The following is a 26,274-nucleotide window of genomic DNA, read 5'->3' on the forward strand; positions in this document are numbered from 1 at the left end:
CGTGGTATCTACAAAATACTTTAATCGTAATATTAATTAATAATATACAGCTTGTTAATAACTAAACAATAATAAAATATGCTGTAACAAGTTTTTTCACTTCTCTTGCTTCTCTACCTATCTATCTGTGTCTACCTGTGTCTGTCTGCCTGTCTCTCCCCCCCCCCTCCCTCTCTCCCTCCCGCCCCCTCTCTCACTCACTCACTCACTCACTCACTCTCCCTCCCACCCCCCCTCTCTCTCCCCCTATTTTATATCTCGCGTTGTCGAAAATTCCTTTCCAGTCTATAAAAAAATAGTCCAACAGGCAGGCGGAACAGAGTAAAATACACGGGCTAATTTAATTAAAAACGTGGGCTTCCTACTTTCATAATCGTTTGCGTATATCTAGCTCTTTCACATCTTAATAAATCAACGGATGACGTCACATACATACTGAGCTTCCTTTATCTCCCGAAAACTTGAAAACTAAATGAAAGCAGAGTGTAAAAAGAAGAATGGAAGGAAAAGGCAGCTAAGAAAAAGGATGAAGAAAAGGGACGCAAAATGTACCATATAAAAGGACGTCTCAGATGGAAAGAAAGATGTTGCAACCTACCTAAGAAGAGTCGGGACAAGTTCTGTAAAGCGACCGAGAAACTTCATTTTTCTCTCGGCCCAGACCAACGTGATGAACATACGCACACGTCATTGAGGTACACCGTGGATAGAACACAAACGGCGACAATGATTTTTTTAATAATAATAATGATGATGATGACGACGATGATGATGACGACGATGGCGATGATGATGATGATGATGATGATAATGACGACGATGATGATGGCGATGATGATGATGATGATGATGATGATGATGATGATGATAATAATAATAATAACAAGTTTCATTAGCTCATTACACTTTTTTTTCCTTTTTTCTTCATCTTGATGCCTCTGTTGCTCCTCGTACAAATCTTTTCTAACTCGGCACCAATTTTTATAGCATTGATCCTAAGCCTCTCTCGACTACATGCGCGATTTTGCGCTTTTTTCAGTGTTTCATATCGCCCATCCTTTCAGCAATCTGTAGCGGATATATCGTACATCGTATTAAAAAATTCTTATCTTACAATTGTAAATATCGTATTTCTATTATACAATGAAGCTCGTTCGTGGCGGTATTCCTTAATATTTTACCATTGTGCTCGTTCTAAAATTTAACGTTTTTTCTCTTCCTCTTACAATTTCATCCTTACTTTATTGCTTGGTCGCAATATGCATTCATATTCTAATGAATACATGGCAACAGAAACGAAAATTCACAAAATATACAGAGCGCCTGTTGAATCTTGAAAGGTCTTCGAAAATATGAATTGAAGATTTAAAACAAGAATTTTGAACTAATAAATACAACAATAATTTTGAAAAAGAAAGCAAGAAAACAGAAAGATGTAGAAGGTTCTTCCAAGATTCTAAAAATGTGTTTGTGATGATTTAAAAATCTGAGATATTCCAAGACTATCAACTTCAAAATTTAAATAATGTATCTCCCATTAATAATTCTGTGATGAAGTATTTCCAATATTCGTTATCTCACATTTATATCTATCTACCGACGCATTTCTCCATGATTCGATTAAACATAATAACGCGTTTCTCATACTAAGAGAAGAAACTTTGGCAGCCGCTCTAGCCAGCTGAATAGCACGCGTACTTCTACGCAAAAATCTATTCCATTCCTTCTCTTCTTAACGTAATTAAATATCGATATACTTTAATCTCAGAACGTATAAAAATAATAATACTATCAATCCGGCGTAGTAAATACACAATATTATCGAGTTCTCAATGTTCTCACCTTTAAATAATCGCTAATGACCGGAGAATATTATATATATCGCACAAACAACAATTTTTTTTCTTCTTTTTTTTTTGCGAAAGCATTGTAATGTCCACCCATTTCACAATATCGTTGCAAAAGTCAATGAACGAGCTGCTTAAACAACTGAGAAGCAGTTCTTACGGCCGTAATTTATGTACAGGGAAATCATTTTTGAATTTAAGCATTCACGGAAAAAATAAATCAACATAAAAATCCATTCGCACGTACGAAAAATATTCATAAAACGATGCGCGATGATGGTCTCTTGGAAATACTATGCAAATCATTGACAAACTTGCTCATCGAATACGATATCGAACATAACGCTGTAGTTTGATAAATCCGAGAAACGCGGCCCACATACTCAAATTCGTTACGATCACTATATTCATTTATATAAACACTATTATCATTACTTTGTCTTGTTAATAACAGCTGCACACTCCCACTTATTACTCGCCTCGTTTCCCCCTCCTGAAAACTTTCATCTTATAACATTTCCTGATGAGCGTCTTGCTTCTTCAATTTCCTTTAGATCATTCGAGTTCCATCATCGTCAATATATATTAAAGGCACGTTTGATTCGTTTAACAAACATGTACCTACAAATAACGATCAATACAAGTAAAAATGTCAACGAACGATTTTGTGGAGAATCCTCGCATTCGTCAAAAAGTTGATAATGACATGTTTCTCTGTGCATTCAGATCGGCGGATGTTTTTAAGATACATAAACTCCAGATGTCTCAAGATATTTTCCAGATAACATAGAATGTCGAAAATTATTTTCGCATATTTGAATCTCATTGCAAATCATTTGTCTGACCAACTGATTGGATTTATATGTTTTAAATAGATCGATTGAGAAGGACGTCGAAGCAACGAATTCCAATCGAGTATTATCGATACTAGCTAAGGTCACTTGCCCATGCTGGCATTTGCTGGCAGAGTCGCGGATCGTTGTTGCACCGATAAATATGGCTTCAAGGTGGATCTCGTAGACTCTCTGAAATATGTAAATCGTTATGGATGAAATTCGACTTGTGGAAGATCGTGACTATCGTATTTACCAAGAAATATCACGAGTATAGACTAATATGAAAAGAAAAAAAAAAAAGAAATAAGCTTTAGAAGCAAAATAACAGTTTTTATCTATAAGAGCTAGTAGTTATAAATGTTAAAGCCCCATTTCAATAAAAAAAAAAGCATTGAAATTCATGGTGATTTTGTTGATCCGTTTTTTTAGAATTACAAAGTTTACTTTTAAAATCTTTAGACTTTTTATTTAGGATCAATTTATAATAATGTTTTCTTCTGTACTCTTTAAATGACAAACTTTTTATCAATAATTACATTAAACAATTTGCTATTAAAAGTAAACTCTGAACGTGTCAATATTCATTACTATCTAACAGTTTTGCCGTGCATAATGTCAAATATATTTTGTCATTCTGCATATCGTATTTCGTAATTATTACCATGCAATTTTTGGAGAAGAAAAAAGCTATACGATTATACGAATTCTCTCGTTACAACGTAAAAATAATTTCGCAACTGAAAATCTTAAGCTGCTGCTCGATTATAGGTTATGATTTTCTACTTGTTAAAGTATCGTAAAGTTCCATTAAAAAGAAAATATAAACAAAATATTATAATGAGTATGTATGTACATAAAAAATATATTTCCATCTTAATTTATAATATTCTCAAATTAATTTTCATGCATTATGAATCTTATCAATTTATAACTTCTGCTAATACTAAACAAAGTTAAAACAATGCGACATCATATATTTACTTATTGAAGGGTATGTATATTTAAACTAGCAGCGAGATCAATAGAAATAAAATGAACAATCATTCTCGGCGAAAAAATGTGCTAATGTTTAAGCGCATGCAAATGACAATTGAATCGAATCAACTAACAATATCCTATTCTAGTTTTAAACAAACTCAAACAGAAACCAACATATCAATAACCGCAATAATAATAATCGGAAAAAATAAAGCTTATATTGCTTCGATCTATCGAACAATATTTATATATAATTTCGATTTTGAACAAAGCAATTATGTCGGTTTTTAAATTTTTCAAAAGTTGGAATGATTACAAAACACGCTTAATAAGATTACCTAAAGTCTTCATAATACATTTTCAAATTTCAAAACTACTTTATATCTGTATCTATATTTATATCTATATCTATATCTATATCTATATCTATATCTATATCTATATCTATATCTATAGAAATAGATAAATAGATATATAGATAGGTAGATTAAAGCAATCTGAAACATAATCAATAATGGCATTCCATTATATTATGTTTTGTTTCTATAACAATGATATCTTCTAAGCGCACTGCACTTACGAAACGCTGCCAACGATGTCTTTTTTGTATTTTCATGTTCGTTGAAAATGCGATTCTGTATATAGATATGGGAGTGCAAGAAAAATCAAACGACTCTAACCTCGCTACACCCAATCATGCGATGCCACAATACAAGAGAGCTACTTAGTCTCCGGTTACGTTGAGTCGCACCGCTACGCTACCTTGGCGAGACACGTTGCCCCGTGCCATCGACGTGCGAGTTTGCTTTGTAGCCACATTTTTGTACACGTCTAGACAGTCTTGCGACCCAATATTTCTGTTCGTCAGGACTACCAGCCAATATTAACAATTCACGAGCACTGTTTGGATCGTAGTGTAATTTGCAGGGTGCAATGGCATCTTCCTTTTTGTCCAAATGCTCCTTATGAACTTTTATACGACACCCTGTACACACGCAATAACAATTTCATTACATATTTTATTATAAATAATTCTTTATTTTATGAAGCAGATTTTTCATTTTGCTTGTTGACCAAAGAAAACGAATCATGTCACATCGTTATGAATTTAATAAAATTTATTACAAAAAATAGTTTTATAAATCTCTTCAAAATATAATTAGAAATGTTTAAAGCATGATATGTTTAAAGCAAGGTAGTAATTATAAAAACGTAAAAATTCGTTGAACGAAACATTGTTTCATACTTACTTCGGCACTCGAGAGCTGGTGGCGGTCGAAACATATGCCACAATTGTTTTGAGCATACCTCGCAAGTAGTCGGCATATGATACGATATTGACACAAATTCGTGACCTTTTAACGATTGTGTGCCTGGTTTGTCCGTAAGTTGTGGCAGTTCCACTCCGGGCAGTGTGTTTCCTTCATCACCAGGACGTCTTGCTTCGCCTTCACCAGCATATAATAACTAAACAAGAGAAGAGAAAATGTGATTGAGTATATTATTCGATAAGTAGGGAACCAATTGTTCAACATAATATGTACCTGGAAAATTCTCGGAATATCTTTGGCATCAGCTCGGATGACATCACCCTGAGTAACAGATCTAACGTGGAAGACTTTATTTAGGTCCAATATCAAGACTGGATCGGCATTTAATTTATCATTTTCACTATTATAAAATATTATTTTCTTCGAAGAGACGACAACGTATTGTTTTTTCCATCCATGCCTTTTAATGTTCTGTTTATTTGGCACATTTAACCAACCTTCCAATCGCATGGTTCCATGTTCCGATAAAACAGAATCTTCTCCGTCATTTTCTACGGACGAAACGCTAGCGGTTTCTGAGTTGAGCGAAGCAATTTTCATTTGTAAAGTTTCTATTTCGGAATCTTTCGAATCGAGTTCCATTTGTAACCTCAATTTCGCTTGATTTTCTTCCACCAATTGTGCCTATAGAAATATAATGATGCTAGAGATAATATATAAATATTTGTAAAAATGAAACGACGTTTAGTATTTTACTTACTTGTAAATCTTGCAAATCTTTTTGCCACTTAGCTGTTAACTGTCCGTATTTTTCTCTCTCTTGAGTAAGCTCTTGCTGTAAACGCCTGCAATCTTTTTCCTTCTTTCTTAAATCTGCTGCAGAAGCTTTATTCTTGGATTTACCACTTGAAGATAAATCTTTCCTGTTCATAATCTCTGCTAACTTATTAACTGCTTGTTGTTTTAATAATTGCTCAGTTTTCAATTTACTGCTCAGTTTTTCTATTTCTTCACCATTAGACTGTGCTTTAGAAAGTTGATCTTGCAATTCTTTAAACCGTTTATTTAAATCTTCCTTTTCTTTAAGATATTGATCAACATTTTTCTTAAGTTCACCTTCACTATCCTTAAGCCGATTTATAATTTGTTCTTTTGCATTCAATTCTTGGTGATGTTTGGCTATTCCATCTTTATATTCTAATTCCTTCATTGTTCGTTCCTTTTCGAGGTCTGCGACAGTTTCTTCAGCTATTGATCTTGCCAAAGCTTCACTATCACCTCTCGCTAGAGATAATTGTAACTGATGCACTAAAGAGCTACGTTCTTCTTCTAATTCTTGTTGTAAACGTATTTTTTCATCAAGTTCTTCCCGAAGTTCTTGCGTCTGTGTTTTATAAAGTGTCTGGAAATAATACATTAAAATTTATAATAAATATATCAAAAGAAAATAATAGCTTTTTCGCTGATAGTTTGTTGAGATGTGAATTTACCGAAAAGTAAGCTTCTGCTTCTAATTGTTCTTGTAATTCCTTAGTTTGTAGTTGATCCACATTTCTTTGAGTTTTCAAGTGATGTAATTCATCCTCTATTTGACGTTTTGCTTCTCTTAGCTGAGCAACTTCGCCAGCTAATTGCTGTTCCCTGGCACGTAATCGTCCTGCTTCGGACGACTGCTGTGCTAAGTCAGTCTGCAGAATGTTTCTTTTCTGCTGTTCTTGTTCGACCTGACCTTGTAGCACTTTTACCTTTTCAACTTCTTGCCTATGTTCTCCTTCCAGTTTCTGTAATCGCTGCTGAATCTGTCGATAATCCACAGAGAGCATAGAGGTTTGCCTTTCCTTTTCTTGTGCAAGTAATTCAGCACGTTGCCTCCCACTTTTTTCTTCATTTAATTTTGCTTGTAATGCTGTTAATGTTACATTAATACATGTATAAGGATAACTCGCAATAAACTGATAAATTTAAGTATAAAGGAATAGCGTACATACTGTAAATAGAAATACCATCGAGCGCGAGCATTCCGAAATTTGAAAAATTGCAATTAGTGATAAAGTGGGTTAAGGATATAACAAAATAATTATATGGAGATGCAGTTATAAGATAAATAGGTGTATGGATGAAATGCAACTTTTAAAAAATCAAAATTTTTAGAACGTGCAGCCTGAAATGAATATTTTTTCTCACCCTGACATGCTTATCAGTATAAAAATATGGACTTTTAGAAACCTTAATATTACAATTATTAAGTACAAATGTAAATAAAATTACCTTTAACTACTTCTAAATTAGCTTCTTCTTTGGATAGTATGCGTGAACGTTCCGTTTCTTGATGGGCTACCACTTCCTGATTATACCTAGCTTGCGCAGCTTTTAATTCAAGAGTTAAACTTGCTGCTTCTTTTTCCAATGCTGAGATTTTTTCAGTTAGTTGTCTGTTATCCATGATTGCTTTCTCCTCTTTCTCTCGACTATGTTCGAGTTCGACATGAAGAGCAGAGAGTCGGCTTTCTAATTCAGCAGTTAACGATGAGGCTTGTGATCGAGAACTACGCTCTTTCGACAATTGTCCCTGCGAAATTATGTATAAAAATATAAGTTTATGTTTGAAAATGAGTATTTCTAATCAATTTCTTTTTTTTTTTTTTTTAACATAAACACTTACTTGTAATGTAGCCACTTCTTGCTGTAAATTATCTCGTTGCGCTTGTAATTTCGCTCTTTCCACTTGTAATTCATTTGCCATTTGTTCTGCAGCTTGACGAGCAACAGTAATCTCAGTAGCTTGTTTCCGTAACCTCGTTACCATTTCTGTTTCTCTTTCCAATTTCGATTGCATTTCTTTAATTTGTTTTTCTAAACTTGTTACACGTTCAGAAGTTTGTTGTGAATTACTTGCATCACGTGCTCGTTTCGTCTGCTCTTCGTCATACTTCTTTTTCAACTCCACAATTAATGACTCCGCTTTTCTACGTAACTCAGTTTCATGCTCCACCCTACGTTGTGCTTCTTTGTAGTTATGCCTCAACAAAGTCAATTCTTTGTCGGCTCGACCTATTTCTTCACGCAATTCGGTTTCCCGGCGTGTCATAGCTTCTAATCGTGTTGTTAAAGCTTTCTGCCTTGATTCTAAAGATTCTACCTGTCTCTTTTCTTTATCCAATAAGTTTTCTAATTGAGAAATTTTAATATCGTCGCTTGTACCATTATTGATATGATTTTCTAATCCATCTACCGACTCCTTGCCGCTAGAAGCCATTAATTGATAATCTTCTGAATATGTAAAACCAATAAAAGGTAAATGGTTTCCGGAAAATGCTTTTGGTATTGGAAAACTTTCCTCTGGTCCATCTTCTTTATCGACATCCTCAAAATTGCTAGTATCATCATCGCCAGAAAGTTCTGGCACGACAGGAGGAACACATTCTCGTAAATTTTCAAATGTCCACTGATCGTTTTTAAAGAAAGGATGATTTTTTATTTCTTCCACGCCATTTCTACCCAAACGTTTAGTTCTGTCCGTAAGAAAACCACATATCAAATTCTTGGCAGAATGAGAAATATCAACTTCTTGTGGAAAATGTAATGAATTTCTATGATCCATAATTTTTGAATATGTTCCAACTAATGAATCTGCATAAAACGGAGTATCACCAACAAGCATTTCATATAAAAATACACCAACTGACCACCAATCACATTCTCTTCCATATACACCTTCACCACCTTGAGATTGAAGCACTTCAGGTGATATATAATCAGGTGTACCTACTGCAGTATCAGATCGGACAAGACCATCCTAAAAGACATATAAGATAAGATATTTTTATATAATGTTACATTGTTAGAAATTTGATAGAAAATGCTAAAAAAAAAATATACATACAGCATCCATTCTCATACAAGTGCCAAAATCTGCAAGTTTTAAATGACCATACTTATCAAGTAACATATTATCTGGCTTTACATCTCTATGAACAAATCCCATAAGATGTATTGCATCTAATGCAAGCACCACTTCTGCACAATAAAATTTTGCCCATTTTTCTGGCACGTCATAATTTGACATTAAATTCACTAAATCACCACCTGGCATGTAATCCATCACCATGTAAAGATATTTTTGATCTTGAAATGCAAAATGAAGCTGAACTATCCACTGAGAATTGGCATGTGCCATTATATCACGTTCTTCCCAAAAAAAGGCTGAATCTGATCGTTTGATCTGTAGAATACACAAAAATAAAGTGTACAGTATACACATAAATTATCCATTTGTGATTTATACATGTCTTACCATTTCAAATTTACTGAGTAATTTCATAGCATATACTTTCTGTGTAGATTTATGTCTTACTAATTGTACTTCGCCAAATGAACCACGACCTATCACTTTTATTAGGGTAAAGTCATCTGTACGCATTCGCATTTTACAAATATCTTGAGCTACTGAGTCATCTGAAAGTATAAATAATTTTTATTACATCTTGTCCTTGAAAAATTAATATTAGCATCACAACATCAATAAATATATTAACATGTTTCATTTAGTTATATCTGATTTATTTACTCCTCTGCATCTATTACATAAGATGAATCGTTGTATTATTATATTAACATATTATTCTAACACATAGCGATTTGCTTATTGATAATAAAATGCTTGACTTTTCTAAAATATACACTTTATACTAAATTAATGAAGTATCTATTACTCTGTATTTTAGTAACTGCACTATTATAATAATAAATAAGAATATTTTCCATAACGGGCAGAAAGGTTAAGTACTCACATCTATTCATATATGCTTCTATATTTTTCATACGTTTTACGCTGGGATGATCACAATCTGCCACCAGGGCCTGAACTGTATCCAATAAGCAATCAATGTTTGTGATACTTCTTGGATCCTTTACGCGTTCCTCCAGCATCCTCAGGCGCCTGCGCCTGTCTTCATCTCGTACTACATCCATCTCTCCTATTAAAAGCTAGGAATAATTTCCTTCAAAAATGTAATATTTTTTTGACGCATCAAAAACAATACAAAGCAAAAGGCTACATATAGTATAAACACAATTTATGCACTATTGCAATACTGGATGGGCAGTCCATGTTTCCTGAAACAAAATTATATATATACATATAAATGTATATAAATATATATGTATATGTACATAAATGTTAATATATAATCATTATTGTCATATTATTGTACAAAGATTGACATAAAATACAGATGACATTTTGTACTCCATAAATGAAATAACTAAGTCTATATTTAAGTAATACCATATATAAATATAGCTTTAAATAATATAAAGATATGATTATCGATAAGTTTAAAATAGTTTAATTTGTGCATTGTATTTATATTACTAGTCGTGTGCACCCATGCAACAAGATAAGAATTACAATATTATAAAATCAAATAAATAGATTTAGAATTAAAGTAATATAAAGTAAAAGATTAATAAAATTATTAGTTCCATGTGTACCTTTTACTAGAAGGATAAGTTAATTAAATAACACAATAATTTAAATAACACAATTTAAAAGGTATACAAATTTGTGAGAGAATAGATACAACAGAATATATGATGACTCAACATGATTTATGTGTCAAGATCATTAAGAAACAGTGATTACTAAACAGTGTGAAAACAAAACATATATTTAATTATTTAGAAAAATAGGAATTCCCAGACTAACATTTATTTAGATATTTTGCACTGAAATTCATCATTACACTTGCAAACAAAATTTTACCAGTTCGTCTTGTCATTTTCACAAAGAAACTTTTATAAAATAAAAATACAAATTGTAGAAATCGTTAAACAAATGTGAATTTAATGTTTGCATTTTAATATTTCAATGAAAATTAAAAAATTCAGAAAATAACAAATCAAAGAAGTCTGTTAGGAAGCTTGCAGAAATAAGGTGGATCCCGTGCAGGTACTTCTGAATCCGTCATGAAGAATTTTCTAAATATTCCGTATTTTTCATTATCGATTAATTAATGTCAGAAGAAAATTCACTCTAACGTACCTAATATCACGAATACCGTATCCAGTACTTCGTCTAACTGAATAAAAATACTATAAAATACATTATGTTTCTACGTAAATTGGTTGCGATTGCACACAGCTGAGCCGTGTATGCGCCATTGAGAAAATTCACAACGGTCATCAAAGCCAATGAAAGCTCGGGGAAAACGTAGAGTAATTCGCTTTTCAATTCATGTACAGTGATCGAGGGAAATTTTCCAATTTTATTCGAGAACTCTGACACCTACTTCAGATGTGAAATCTCACATTATTCAATTTGAAAATATAACAGTATTTTCAATGAGATTTTTGGTTATTTTCACTCTACTTGGCACCGTTTGAATTAGTTCGTTGTTTTAAAATTGGCAACATAAAAGTCACCCTTTCTTCATACATATATATTTATTTGAATCAAATAAAACTTCGAAAGTTTCACGAATTAATGAAAACTACGTCAAAAGTCGTTGAGACAGAACATCAACGACTTCGGAAAAACGATATAATAAATTGCAGGCATAACCAAGATGGCGTAGTATTCGACGCACTAACTGAGATACAGGTTTTTGCACTTGTACTGTCTGCTTATAATTTAGAATTTCTTTAGTTAACCTGAATATTGTTTTCAGGATTGTAGTTCTGAACAAATTGCGTGATCTAAATCTGTATGATACGCATCACGCAGTTCTATAATATGGAAAAATTCTTAGTTTTCCCGCGCGTATTTTGATGCTCATTGAACACTTTAACGGATTTTTTTTAGCACCATTTATATCATATTTTGTATTTATAGCGATAATACATATCACAAATAGATAGGTACGTATGGTCATCAAACCTAATACGTCAAAGTATTGCTCTTACAATATTTAGATCCTTTTTTTGTAATTGATTCTTCTTTTATCCTTTTTTTATTCTTACCTTTATTATTGCAGTTTTAGTCAACGTATAATTACGTGAGTCGTATTTAATCTCATATTCTGAATTCTGTAGAAATGGATCTGCCTTGTGATTGGCAGACCAACAAACAAAGACTTTCAGAACGCAGTCAATATTTATTAGAGACAGGACAATGGTCTGACTGCAAATTTGTAGTTGGGCAAGAACCCCATCAACAAACATTAAAGGGACATAAATTATTTTTAGCTATGTCTAGCCCTGTCTTTGAAGCTATGTTTTTTGGGGGTATGGCAGAAAAAAATGACCTGATACCTATTCGAGACGTTCAACCAGAAGCTTTCAAAGCTCTTTTAGAATACATATATACAGATCGAGTTGATTTAAGTTCTTTTGAACTAGCCTGTGAATTATATTATTGTGCCAAAAAATATATGCTTCCTCCTCTGATAAAAGAATGTACAAAGTATCTATGTTCTGACCTGTCTCCAAAAACAGCTTGCAGAGCATATGAATTTGCTAGATTATTTGATGAGCATGTACTGATGGAAAAGTGTCTTCAAATCATTTGCACAAAGACAAATGAAGTTTTGAAAGAACCTAATTGGGAAGAAGTTGAATTAGGAACATTATTGACAGTGCTAGAACAAGAAGATTTACAAATAAACTCTGAAGTGGAATTATTTAATGCAGTGGAACGTTGGGCAAAAGCTGAATGCACAAGAAAATCTCTTGATCCTAATGATGGAAAGTCTTTAAAGTCAGTAATTGGTAATGCATTATCAAAAATTAGATTTTTAAGTTTAAGTGCTCAGGAATTTGCAGAAGGGCCAGGAATGTCACCGTTACTTACTCAAGATGAAACTTTTGCAATACTCATGAACACACTATGCACTGGAAATAAAGCACCTATGCCTGAAGGATTTTCAACTAATTCACACAGTAGAGTTAACATATATAAACCTCCAGTTACACGTACAAATTGTTCCATTGTAAGTTGGATAGATATTGCACGATAACTTTTAGATTTTAACTATTCTTCATGAGATTTCATTTTGCAGAGGTTTAAGCCAGTTAATCCATGTTATAACTCATTTATGTCACATTGCTGGTCTTTACCAACATCTACATATCGTGAACCTGTTTTTATTAATGATGCTGAATCTAGCAGTACATTACGAAATACACCGCCAACAGTAATTGATAGTGGAGTAAGAAAGGATGCTGAAAATTTATCTGTAATTGAAGGTGGTATACAAGAGGGATTAAAATATTATTGTCTAAGATCTGTTATTCGATTAACAGAATGTCTTAATGCAAATGTGTTGGACTGTTCCGTGACCTTTAGTGTAGACAAAAATATTTATGTATTAGGTGTACAAGTACCTACACAGATGACTGAACTAGTAAGTTAAATAATATCGGAGACAAACACAATGTTCAGACTTTACATTAACTGCTATATATTATTTTTATTACAGACTAATGACTTGAATTATCCTCTTAGTAGTACTTCATATACCGAAATTTTGTATGCTCATCTTCTCGATTCTGATAATACACGATTAACTTACACGCACTTTTCGACAAAAGTAAAAATTAATACCCTTGTGGAAATTACGTTTAATCGACCTGTTTATATTCAAAAGAATAAGGTATATATTCAAATAATAATTTTAAGCATACTAGAATGAAAATCTGTAAGTACTTGTGAAAATCATTTTTACTTTTTTCAACTATAGGTTTATCGAGTTGGGGTAGTTTTTAATACACTTGGGTGGTATCCAATTGGACTTTGTACCCAAGATATGACCTGTGATTCTGTATCCTTCTCATTCGGTGTCGGTAATAGTGCGGATAATGTGCGAGATGGTCTCATTCGGTCTATAGTTTTTACATACAATGATAATATGTAATATGAATAATAAAATTGGCTGGCGTAAAAATAAATTTAAAATAAAATATAATATAATAAATAAAATAAATTTAAATTTAAAAATAAATTTAAATACGTACATTAAATTTTAATAACAAAACAGTATGTTTTATTCTGTTTTATACTATTGATGTATTATTGTATCTCTCAAATTATGTCGGTGCTATTATTAAAAACTGTACAAAGATATATTCACATACATTGGTTCTAGTTATAATGAAAGTCAAATTTGTATAAAACTATTCTTTTAATTTGTATATATAGAAATATTAATGTTTATTCTATAAACAGAAAAGTCTGAATTTTACAATTTAAATTTTAAATCAGTGGATTACATATTAATACAATATATGTATGTTTTTGTTTATTATTCTAACATTAGTATTATTGTATTAAATTATAACTTTTAAGAAATTGTTACTGTACAAAAGAATGTTATAAAAAATTTGAATATAAAAACATGATTATGCTAATAATATATAAAACATGTTTCTTTTGTATTATGTTCGATTTAATTTTATATGTATACATAGCAGAACTGATTATATTCCTTTTATCTGAATTGTTTAACTTTCTTTCAATATTTTAGAGTATTATTGATTTATATGATACACAGCGTGTCCATAAATATCTTGAAAACAATGGATGATACAAAAAATTTACCTTACAATGATTTTGGAAAGCCTTGTGAAGGTCATAATTATATTCTTAAGTGGGAACTATATTTTTTTATTCCATATTTTTATAGCCGACAGCAAAACATTTTCAAAATACTACTTGTACTTTTTGCACCATCGAGATATTAATTCTTAAGAAGGATGGAAATTTGTATTCCTTTCAAAGATAGGACAAGCGACTAGCCTTTCTAGTAATAATATTTAGTACACACATACAATCGGCTCTTTTTAGTTAATTATTATTTTGCATATAATTTTAGCAATCTCCCTATGATATACGATGGATAACGCCAATGTAGCCAGCATATCAAGTTTGATATCTAACATTTCAATAGTGACTCATGCAAAAAATACAAGCAATGGTGTTTTGAAAAGGTTTGGATATCGGTTACAAAGGTATGAAACAAAAAGATATGGTTCCCATTTAAAAATATAACCGTGATCTTTGTAGAGCTTTTCACGGACATTGCAAGATGGAATGAATATCAGTATGATACGCTCCCCTCGAAATCGGACAACGTACAATATTTGTTTCAAGTATGTTTCGACATCCATTGTTTTCAAAATATTCGAAATAAGGAAATTGAAAATTTAAAAAAATGTATTTTGAGATAAAACGGACACATTGTATATAATGTAAATATAATTTATCTTAAATATATAATTGTTTTTCTATATAGTTTTCATAACATAATTATATGATAATTATAAGCATTAAAGTTTATATCATTATATTTATTTGTTCATATTTATATTTGCTTATTATATACATATAATAAGAGGGAATTTTATAAAATGTAATCAGTCTATATAATTTATCATATACTTTTCGTTATGTAAAAAAAGTAAGAAGAATAATACATCTAGATATGTGAATTAAACTTGTACCTTGAACATTTGAACAATGTTCTTACAATTATTAAAATTTGTTCTTTATAATATCAACATACAATGTATATATAAGTGATACATTAAATAACTTTTGATACAAGCAGATAACAATTTTATATATGTATACTTAAAAAAACTTTACATCTTTGATTGTCTATTATGTTTTATGTATAATAAAATCCCATGTGTCTTTCCATCTGAACTTTAAAACTTCCTTGGCACTTAAATGAGTTGTGCCATAACTAAGTATAATAAATTTTTTAAATACATAAATAATAAAGGTCATCCATACGATAGTACAGAACTTTAATGTATATATCAAAAAATTGTGCTGATATCGAACTCTGGAAATTAAAAAAGCCGAGTTAAATTTTATAAGTGTGTTTCAAAATATTAATAAATTATAAGTGATAAATCATGCAACTGGAACAGGTGGTCTTTCTCTTGGAAGAAGCGTTTTCTTTTTCTAATAAAACATTCATTTCAAAATATTTTACGACATATTATACATATATGTATAATATAATGTAATTTTTCGATCTCCTAACCCTAGTATCTTAAACTTATGCTCCCACTAAAAAATCACTGTATACAATTACAGAAGCACCATTGTATCGACAATTATTCTTATTACGACGATCTTTTTTCTAATTATTATTGAAAAAGTTTCCAGTTACATAAGATCCGTTTTGTATATAATCTCTCTAACATACCTAATTACATAATATAAATGTTCTATTGTTGCTGCTGTAAGCAGTAGTTTAAAAATAAATGCTGGTAAATAATGATGAAGAAATAGAGTTCTTTCAACAAATATAAAAGGCAAAAAATGTAATAAATATCCAGCTAACAACATGCTTCCAACATTAACAAATTTCTTCCACTCTTCATATGCAATATCAAAACACATTCGTTTCCGTCTTAACATATAAAATATTAAAAGAGATGAATAGACAATTACACATGCCGTTCCAGAATACCAAATTGCTATATTCCCTAATAAATGCACTTGAGCCTGTCATAAAAATATACATATATGTATATACACACACATATATATATACATATACATATATATGCACATATATATATATATATATATATATATACACATATATATACACATATATATACATATATAACTACATTAATATTAATAAGTGATAATGAATATTATTGAATTGTAATAAAATCGGATAATTTGTTTAGAAAAACATATTTCAATACATATTTACATTACTGTCATTAGAAACCCAATATGCAATTCCTCTAGACATTAATGGCCAATCTAAAGGATCACTAGAATACATATGACTGTTTTGTCCTTCTTGACCATTGAAAAGCATTTTTATCTGCAATTCTACAAATTTCTCCCAAAAGCTCAAAGTAGTTGCTTGTAATGGAATCATTTCAGCATTAATTAATTCTCTTTCTCTTTGCTTCTGATCTTCACTTTTAGTATATCTATGTTCTTCAACATTCCATATGGAGTCTGTTTGGTCTACTAATCTATCTGCCACTACTTCATGCTGGTTGAAGCCCCAGTCAGGCAATTGCCTTCCACTAAATTTTAGTGCATAATCTGTATTTACATGTATTAATCGAATCTGGCTTTGAATCGCATGCCAAACATCATCAGTATTATCTTTGTTAGTAACCTCCACTTTCCAAAAATTTTGGGCAGGCATGGATACATTATAATCAATATAACAAGACACCTCTTGACTCTGAGGTGTCATTGGGGCAGCAACATCATGTGAATTTAAAGCTCGACTTGTAATTCCATGTACTAATTGTATTATATCTCCATGTTTTATTGGTTCACTAGGTTTTGTAACAACTAAATCATTTCGCTCTGGTTTTTTCACAATCCACCAATTGTTGACATCTTTAAACGAGTAACATGTAACTTGTTGTTGGTGAGAACTGCCTCTTCCATCTGGATATCTTAATGGATACATATGACTATGACTATGAAGCCAACAAGCTCTTCCATATGTATGTCTCAAGGTAATCTGTGATCCATGCGTAACTTCTAAAGGTTGGCCTTTTGTAATGCTAGCAAGACCACCATCTAGACTTGCTTGAAAAGCACTTGTCATCACTGAGTCGTGTGGTCCAGCTTTAGAGAGTATTGTTAAATGTATATAAAATACAGTCAAGTAAACAGTACAAATAACACTTAATATTATCAATATTCTTATCATAAGATGAATGCATAATATTGCGTTAGATAAAGTTTTTCTTGCTATTAGATTCCAATAATCATAAGCAATTAAAAATAATGCAAGGATCAATGAATATAATCCAACATATTTTACACTGAAAAAAATTTATATTAAATTTATGTTAATGAACTTGTTTATAGAAATAAATTATATAATATTTTTAAAGTTTTACCACAATGCACATGTTAAATTAGTAATGCCCAAAATTAACCATATCCACCAAGATAAACATGTTAGTCGATCCATTACTTTTCTGAATTTGATAATACATATCAGTCCAAATAATGAAAACTGCATTAGAATGCTTTCCATTAGAATAAATCTAGATTGTGTTAATAAAGCATTGTCTGAAACAATAATACAAAAATATATAACTAATACAATATAAATATGTATATGTATTTTATATTCTGTAATAAAAATATAATATGATAAATTACCGAATAGTAATAAAATTCCCGCCAAAACAGCAGTCCATTGTTTTAAACCTAATTCTAAGATCAAATGATAGGCTGTCGGAATTAATAGACTGCCGCATAATGCCGGTACTAATCGTAATGCGAACAAAGGGACAATATCTGCGTAAGGGCTTCCTATCCTGTCAAATTTAAATTGACCATCGAAATCAGCTAAATACGCTACTGCAGAAATAAGCTGTTTTCCCAAAGGAGGATGTGAGTCAAAAAAAAATGTTCTTTTCATGTACAGTCCTATATATTTTCCATAATGCAATTCATCAAACCTGTTTTAAATACATCAATAATTATTATGATATTTTAATTGAAAAATATGCGGAAATACTTAAATTTCTACACAAAATTCCATAGTTCATATACAAACTTTTAATTTAAGAAAATTGAAAGTTTGTGATATTTATAAATACATCTCAAATTTATATTATATATAAAACATATATATCATGATGTATTATTACGTGTATTCTATGTATAATATATATATTAACGGTTAGAAAATAACTTTTTTTTTATACTTTCATTAATATAAAAAATAACTTACACTATACTCCGTGGTTCTTCTAAACGATAAAATCGAGTAACAATTCCACTTACTAATAAAATAACTGAAATTAAATCAACTTCGAGACTGATTTTAATTCGAGTTTTTAGCGTTTCTAGCGTCTTAAACTTCTCAATTACATTTGAAACAATTTCTCCGTCTTTCTATTAAAAAAGAAAACTAATTGTGCTGTATGTGGGTATGTATATACAGGCTATGTTAGTTAAATATACAAAATGTGTAAATATATGCATATAAATTCACTAAAGTTTGGAAAGAAGATAAATATATATAAATATTCAATGATAAAGAATAAGTTTGAGTTGGTAGTTAAAAATATCAAATAAAAAACAAACGGGCCAAAGATATAAAAAAGATTTCAAGAAAAATTAAAAGTTATTTTTTAATTGCTTAATTATTTAATTATTTACCTACCTCCTCCTGTTTGACAACATTTTCGACACAATTGGTAGAAATATGTTCATAATCAAACTTGGCGCTTTGCACCTGCGATTGCTTGTTATCTAATGTCCTTCGCCTTCGACGAACTATCATTGCACAAATTTGCTATTCGAAACAGCCGTTGTACTATACCTATATCGTATTTTTATTTTCTTAATTGCTATTATTTCGAAAAAATCAAGAGAGTCGTTACTGAGCCACTACTTGATGTCTAATGTCGACCCACGTCATCAATCGAGGAATAGATTGGACACATAAATTCCTGCTTATAAAAATTTCAATTTCCGTAAAAGTGATATCCCAATTTCTTTATTATTAAGTAGAGGTAGTGTTAAACATTACGATAAAATATTAAAGACATAGAATTGATATAAGTGACCATCAGGCTTAAGGTATACGATGTGATATACATGTAAGATAACGGTACTATCTCCGACATTCCCTTTGGAAATCCTTTCTCCGTATCGTATGGTAGTTTTGTACAGTATATACATATACGTCATTTTATTTATAAGGAACGAAAGTTTCTTTGAAATTTAAAAAAATTGTGAATGATTTCAAAACTGTTTAATATATGATATTCAATATTTTATATCATCTGGTATTTAACAAATTATAATACTAATTTTCCATCATTTTCAAAATATATTGCATTGTTTTTATAATTATTAGGTATAATGTGTTTATATTTATATATTCGTATTGTAGATTGAGACATGGACAATGATAAAATTTGTTGTCCCATCTGTTCTAAAGAATTTTCCTCTGTAATAATAGAGAATCATGTTAGTAAATGTTTATTCCTAAATGAATCAGCAAGCAAAGAATCTTCATCGTCCTTTAAAGATGGAAGTCCTGCAAGGAAGTATATGAAATTAAGCGATACCAAAGTAAAAAAGGACGATGTAGGATTAGTAAAAAATACAACTAAAATGGTATCATCAGTAATGAATATAGATTCTCAAAGTCCAAAGACATCAATTAATATTAATGTACTTATCTTTTTTCCTTTTATAAAAAAGAGAAGAATATTAAAATAGAAAGCTGTTAATAATAATAACTTCTAGACAGATAAAAAAATTACAAAGTTATTTGGGAACGATCATATACCTCTTGCTGAACGTATGAGACCTACAACACTTTCAGGGTATGTTGGTCAATTGCATGCTCTTGGACCATCTACTGTTTTATATCAATTGTTAAATAAGTCTGAAATACCAAATATAATTTTATGGGGTCCACCTGGTTGTGGAAAGGTATACTAAAATAATTTTATTATACATAATCTACTAATTTTTATATATTAATAAAATTGATGTAACAAAATTTTGTTTATATAAATGTATATATATAGGTTTATTTAATTACAGACGTCTTTGGCAAATGTTATAGCTTACATATGTAAGAATAAGTCAAATGGTAAAATGAGATATGTTAAGTTATCTGCAGCAATGGCTGGTGTAAATGAAGTAAAAGAAGTAATCACTATTGCTTCTAATGAGTTAAAATTTAACAGACGTACAGTGGTTTTCATGGATGAAATACATCGTTTTAATAAAATTCAGCAAGATGTATTTTTACCACATGTTGAATCTGGTATCATTACACTAATTGGTGCAACAACAGAAAATCCTTCTTTCAGCTTAAATTCCGCACTTTTGAGTCGTTGTAGAGTCATTGTTTTGGAGAAATTGAACACATCTAATTTAATGTCTATATTAAATCGAGCAGTGTCTTCACTAGAGGGAACAGTATATAGCTCAAATAAGAAATTGGAAAGTGCAAATCAAATACCAAAATTTATTATAGATGAACCGAGCATAGAATGGCTGGCAGAAACTTGTGATGGTGACGCGCGTATAGCATTAAGTGGACTAGAATTAGCAGTTCAATGTAAAATACAGAGCAATGAAGAATTTTTACAAAATGGTCCTGTGACCATAACATTAGCTAACATTAAAGAAGGCCTTAAGAAAACTCATATGTTATATGACAAGAGAGGAGACCAACATTATGATATGATTTCAGCTCTACATAAATCTGTTAGAGCAAGTGATGAAAATGCGTCTCTTTATTGGTTAACGAGAATGATATTAGGTGGTGAAGATCCAGTTTACATTGCACGAAGATTAGTTAGAATGGCATGCGAAGATATTGGGTTAGAAGATCCAAAAGCACTTGGTAACATTCATAAGACTAATTATCTATTTTATCTGGAGTCTTATGCTATATTATATGATTATTTGGGAAATAATTTCCAGGAATTGCTATACATACAATGCATGGTTGCAAGATGATAGGAATGCCTGAATGTGATGTCCTTTTAGCACAGTGTACAACATATTTAGCAAGAGCACCAAAGTCTAGATTAATGGAAGATGCACTCAGAGCTGCTCAAAGAGTAATAGCTGAACATAAAGGACCTCAGCCTGGAGTACCTTTATATTTAAGAAATGCTCCAACAAAGCTTATGAAGAATCTAGGTAATCATTACATATTGCTTGCCATCGTTAAAAATCATGTGTAATGAAATTTAAGACCATTAAAAAGTATTTTCTTAATAATATATTATATATTATATAAATTTTATTTTAGGATATAGCAAAGGTTACAACATGAAACATAAAGATGAATCAGGAATGAATTATTTACCAGAAGGATTAGAAAATGTAAACTTCTTTGATTACCATAAGAATTATATGACATAAGTATAAACTTGAATAAAATTGAATGAAAGATTGGTTACAATATATTTATAATATTGAAGAGTACAGAATAATAATATTGCATACATATTAATTATCGAGATACAGATTTAAGTAAGAAAACTATACTAGTTATCAAAATGCAAATCTAATAGTTTTAATATACATTTTGTAGTCGAAGCAAAATTATGCAGAATTTCAATAAAAACAGGAAGACAGTGCAAGCTTAATGTGATTTCATTTCAATTATTTAAGATTTATGATAGATTTTAACTGTTAGACATATATGAACATTCATTTGTTTAAATCGGAACAACGCTATAAAATTAATGACGTCGATGTCGAAACTGAAGCTATTTTATAAAATACTTGAAAATACGGTTTTTGGACTGGCACTATTTTTCATCTTACTGACTCAATTACTTCACTGTTACTATGTACTTAACATTTTCTCCATATAATAGTTTTATTGTTAGCAGGCATGTCAATAACATTTATTAACTTAATACCATTCTTTTCTGCTAATGCCTTCAGATCATTAATATCTCTCAGGCCCCAGTTTGAATCTTGAAGCTTCAATGATTTATCGAAATTAACGTTACTTTCTGGCGTTATTTTTCCGTCTATAGCATAAGGTCCATATGTAAATAAAATACCATCATCCTTTAACAGTTTACCCGCATTATTAAATAAACCAACACAACACTGATAAGGTGAAATATGTATCATATTCGCATTATATATATAATCAATATTGGCTTCTTTAAAGATATTATTACCCCAAGTATGAAAATCTGTTGTAATATCTATCTTTAAAGGGTCTTTCACATTTATAAGTCCATTTGTATGAGCTGCAATACTTTCGAATAGCCTTGATTCATATTCTGAAGGATAAAATGAAATTTGAGGAAAATGGGTAGCAAAATAGGCTATATGTTGTCCAGAACCAGATGCAATTTCCAAGAAAGTTTTATCTGGACTATGCTGAATATATTTTTGAAGAACTGACAAAATTGGACTTTTGTTACGTTCAGCTGCAGGATAAATTAGCTTTTTGGCAGCCATAATTCTGGACCTTAAATTAGAATCTAACATATTATTTGTCACCTAAATTTAATTCTTATTTTCTTATTTATTTATTTTATTGAATTTAATAATTATTTCCTTATTTCCTTTATTAGTATTTAAATATTAAATATGGTCTGTTCTTTTTTACACTATCTTTTAATTACATTTTCATAACTAATTGTTTAAAAACTACTTAAAAAAAGAAAAAAACGAATATAAATCTTACCTATGATTAGCAGCACAGTGAATAATTGCATTCATATCTAGTTACTGCACTCATATTAATATTTTACCTGAAAAATTTAAGTGTAAATCTTACAATTTTTTTTGCCACAAACATAATATATATTATTTAAAATTATGATGTAAAATATAATACATATTAGCAATGTCTATTAAATTTAAGCTTCATATAAATTAATTTACATTTATTATATTTTGGTGTGTTATAATTGTATTGATCTTTATGTTATATTATGCTTACAATACAATGAAACAAGCATTCGTATGAAGTAAAAACTAATTTATGCAAATATATATTTCTATTATGTTTATTTAATAACAATGTCTAGAATGTATATCAAAAGTACAATAATACATGATCATTTATATGTTTTATTAATTGAGTATTTTTCACATTTCTTGAACTAACTACACTAAATTGAATCAAGTAACATATAACTTGTTTAATTGTCAGAACATTAATGACTCCTTTTATCATTGTTCCCCTTGCCTTTACTCAATTTTTCTTGATTTCTTTTATTTTTCACTGAACTTGGTATATATACAGAATGTCCTGTCTTTTTCAAGTGTTCAAATAATTTATTTTTACTAGGAAATTCAAGTTTACACATGACACAACAATGTGCTAAATCTGGCACTTCAATGCTTTGTGATCCATTCCTATTTTTACCTCCATTTTCATTTTCTAAAGATTTTCTTTTTGCACTTTTAGCCTTCTTACTTTTAGATTTCTCATTAATTGCAGTACTTGTTTCTAAATTATTAGGTAATAATTCACTTTCATCTATTTCTTTGATTATCTCTTCCTCACATTTCCTTATTTCATCATTGGACAATTTTTGATTATTCTCAACAATTTTATTTAATATTGTCTGCTTGTGTTGCTGTTTTTTGCGTTGTTTTTTTGATAACAAAATATCTTCATTGATATTTAGATCTTCGTCACTAATTTGTTCTACTACTAGACTCTGAACATTCTTTTTCTGTTTTTTCTTTTTTTGTTTCTTAGGTCGCACAATTTCTTTATTTTCTTGGTCAGAAATAAGCTCATCTTCAGAAGTTGTATATTCATTATTATATTTCAGTACTTTAGGTGATACACGGAGGAAATCGTCCATCTGAGATTCCACAGTAAATTTAGATTCTTCTGGATAGCACATTATTCCTTCTGGTTTTGCAAAATCCTTGAATTCTTCATCATCTGATATTAATTCTGCCTCTGAAATTTCTTTTTCAGCACTACTTTTATTCTCCATATTATTTTGAACAGGATTTAATAAAAAATCAGGAATTTGTGAATCTGTTGCTAGTTTTTTCTCAAATTGTGAGATTGATTCAGAATTAACATCACTTTCTTGAACATTTCCAAATTTGTTACATTCTTTCATCATAGATAGTTTTATCATTGCAATATTATCTTTATGTCTTTTAGAGTTTTCATGATTTTTAAATGCTTTATGTGTTTTAAATATTTTATTGCAAGCTACACAATACAGAGAATTATCATCTATTGCATTTTCATCATCCATGTCTCCTTCAGAAGATAAATCTTCTCCAAATTCTTGATCAAGATTAGCTTCAATATTTTTAAGTTCGGCCTCTATGTTTGTAGATGTTGACCATTCTGATACTTTATGTTCTTTTAATTGTTTTTGTCTTTCTAATAATTGTTGTCTTCTTCGTTCTTCTACCTTTTTCAAATTTTCTTTTGCATGTTCACTAAGCTTAATTATATGAGCCTGTACTCGTTTATCACGTTTACGTATAAATGCAACTAAATTTCTTACTTGTTCATTTCTTTCTTTCTTAGCTTTGTCTCGAACTTTCTTATTTTCTTTCTCAATAAGACGTGCGACTTTTCTATTAGGAGCATCTCTAATGTCATAAGGATCTAACCATGCAAATGATCTTTTTGTGTTATAACTTTGCCAATAAGCATAAAATTTATGAACAATTTCTTTATATGAACTTTGTGAATCTCCAAATCCTGGAATTTCTTCATCTAAATCTTTTTCTTTTGCAAATTCTATGTCCTCGACTGCTAATTTTTCAAATACATTACGATAAGTAGTATAAAATCCTTTTTCATCGTCTCCATAACCCTTGAAACAAGTAGTTGAGAAATATTGAAAGAGATCAATAGAGTCATCCTTATAATCTCCATCAATACCACCTTTTAAAATAGCTTCACGATGGTTGTCATACCAGGTACGTTCATGAGGATCACTTAATACTTCCCAAGCTTGTTGAACAAGCTGAAACTGTTCCTTTGCTTCTTCTGGATTATTTAAATTTTTGTCTGGATGCCACTTTAAAGCTAGTTTTCTGTAAGCCTTTTTTAAGTCATCATCAGAAGCATTTCGTGGTACCCCTAATATCTCATAGTGACACTTCATTGTAGCAATGACTAATATTTCTTATCTTCAATATTACAAATTGTAATTTTGCAATATAAAATTATGTAAATCATACACTACAAGAAGATCATTAAATTGATGATGATATTGATATTGATAACAAAATATTCATATTGCGTATTTCTATTCGTTTACTGATAGTCTCTATTATCATATTTTATATCGTATACGACGTAAAAAGTATTTATATTAATAGATCTAAATACTATCATATCTTACCGAATGTTTCTTAATGCTTATTTACGCTTGAATTTTTGCTTTATGCTTTAATAATGTCCGTATTTATTAAGAACCATAAAATGATACTAGATAGTTCTTTTTACAGCTCTTTAGATATAATTATGCTATACAATAACAAGATTCAACAATTTCAGCTTATTTTATATTATTATTTCAGCTTATATTTCTACATACATACAAAATATGTATATGTGAAGTTATCTTTACATCGAAACACTTGTCACGTTTATCTTAAGACTGACCCACATTTTTAAATTATATAGGCATATATAAGTACTTATATTTATATAGTAAACTTTAAATAATTGGATAAGAAAAAAATTTTTTAAGTAATATGAATTCAATTAAATATCAATATGATTTTATTTTCAAGTAATGATATATCTTTTTTGTTATCACATTGTTAACGAATATATTTCATCTACAGATTAATATATTTTTTCGTGAATTTCTCTGAAATCTTACATTAATGAAACTAATGTGTGATCCACGTGCTTGTTCTATTAATAATAATGTTAATCT

The 26,274-nt window shown here is 30.2% G+C and overlaps 5 protein-coding genes across 12 annotated transcripts; 2 read left to right on the plus strand and 3 right to left on the minus strand.

Moving 5' to 3' along the window:
* Nucleotides 1–1,041: 1,041 nt before the first annotated feature.
* LOC117239017 (rho-associated protein kinase 2) lies at nt 1,042–11,463 on the minus strand. 4 transcript variants are annotated; one of them, XR_004494330.1, is made up of 13 exons: nt 10,976–11,463; nt 9,723–10,047; nt 9,227–9,387; nt 8,816–9,154; nt 7,595–8,728; nt 7,201–7,501; nt 6,423–6,838; nt 5,693–6,334; nt 5,206–5,616; nt 4,912–5,128; nt 4,424–4,646; nt 2,554–2,872; nt 1,042–2,468 (listed from the first exon to the last, which is right to left on the minus strand). XR_004494330.1 is itself a non-coding variant. In XM_033504283.1 (12 exons), the coding sequence occupies exons 2-12, from the start codon at nt 9,901–9,903 to the stop codon at nt 2,785–2,787; spliced, it is 4,104 nt and encodes a 1,367-aa protein (XP_033360174.1). In that variant the 5' UTR covers nt 9,904–10,047; nt 10,976–11,463; the 3' UTR covers nt 1,042–2,784. The 4 variants fall into 4 exon arrangements, 2 of the variants coding, with proteins under 2 accessions (XP_033360174.1, XP_033360169.1); XR_004494331.1 differs by having other exon boundaries at nt 1,042–2,872; nt 4,342–4,646; XM_033504283.1 differs by having other exon boundaries at nt 1,042–2,872; nt 6,423–6,829.
* A 20-nt stretch (nt 11,464–11,483) lies between these two features.
* On the plus strand, nt 11,484–14,771 carry LOC117239074 (BTB/POZ domain-containing protein 1-like). The gene is made up of 6 exons (XM_033504348.1): nt 11,484–11,790; nt 11,907–12,860; nt 12,930–13,274; nt 13,350–13,523; nt 13,611–13,813; nt 13,867–14,771. Exons 2-5 carry the CDS (start codon nt 11,967–11,969, stop codon nt 13,782–13,784), a joined length of 1,587 nt encoding a protein of 528 aa, XP_033360239.1. The 5' UTR covers nt 11,484–11,790; nt 11,907–11,966; the 3' UTR covers nt 13,785–13,813; nt 13,867–14,771.
* Nucleotides 14,772–15,290: 519 nt separating this feature from the next.
* Nucleotides 15,291–25,898, minus strand: LOC117236474. Its single transcript, XM_033499473.1, has 12 exons — nt 25,732–25,898; nt 23,557–25,568; nt 22,287–22,891; nt 20,661–20,818; nt 19,732–19,844; nt 19,053–19,184; nt 18,618–18,781; nt 18,041–18,342; nt 17,773–17,947; nt 16,608–17,694; nt 16,086–16,387; nt 15,291–15,716 (listed from the first exon to the last, which is right to left on the minus strand). The coding sequence occupies exons 2-12, from the start codon at nt 25,489–25,491 to the stop codon at nt 15,530–15,532; spliced, it is 5,160 nt and encodes a 1,719-aa protein (XP_033355364.1). The 5' UTR covers nt 25,492–25,568; nt 25,732–25,898; the 3' UTR covers nt 15,291–15,529.
* On the plus strand, nt 19,172–22,014 carry LOC117239054 (ATPase WRNIP1-like). 3 transcript variants are annotated; one of them, XM_033504333.1, is made up of 6 exons: nt 19,172–19,626; nt 19,788–20,071; nt 20,147–20,335; nt 20,450–21,260; nt 21,341–21,562; nt 21,675–22,014. In XM_033504333.1, the coding sequence occupies exons 2-6, from the start codon at nt 19,796–19,798 to the stop codon at nt 21,785–21,787; spliced, it is 1,611 nt and encodes a 536-aa protein (XP_033360224.1). In that variant the 5' UTR covers nt 19,172–19,626; nt 19,788–19,795; the 3' UTR covers nt 21,788–22,014. The 3 variants fall into 3 exon arrangements, with proteins under 3 accessions (XP_033360224.1, XP_033360217.1, XP_033360228.1); XM_033504326.1 differs by having other exon boundaries at nt 19,172–19,471; XM_033504337.1 differs by having other exon boundaries at nt 19,172–19,371.
* On the minus strand, nt 21,806–26,029 carry LOC117239091 (methyltransferase-like 26). Of its 3 annotated transcripts, none has more exons than XM_033504393.1 (3): nt 25,931–26,029; nt 23,079–23,145; nt 21,806–22,859 (listed from the first exon to the last, which is right to left on the minus strand). In XM_033504393.1, the coding sequence occupies exons 2-3, from the start codon at nt 23,111–23,113 to the stop codon at nt 22,226–22,228; spliced, it is 669 nt and encodes a 222-aa protein (XP_033360284.1). In that variant the 5' UTR covers nt 23,114–23,145; nt 25,931–26,029; the 3' UTR covers nt 21,806–22,225. The 3 variants fall into 3 exon arrangements, with proteins under 3 accessions (XP_033360284.1, XP_033360293.1, XP_033360276.1); XM_033504402.1 differs by lacking the exon at nt 25,931–26,029 and adding an exon at nt 23,337–23,532; XM_033504385.1 differs by lacking the exon at nt 25,931–26,029 and adding an exon at nt 25,732–25,853 and having other exon boundaries at nt 21,814–22,859.
* Between the last annotated feature and the right edge of the window lie 245 nt (nt 26,030–26,274).

This window comes from Bombus vosnesenskii, unplaced genomic scaffold, assembly GCF_011952255.1.
Source record: "Bombus vosnesenskii isolate JDL3184/JDL3185 unplaced genomic scaffold, Bvos_JDL3184-5_v1.1 scf7180000013264, whole genome shotgun sequence".
Lineage (NCBI taxonomy): Eukaryota > Metazoa > Arthropoda > Insecta > Hymenoptera > Apidae > Bombus > Bombus vosnesenskii.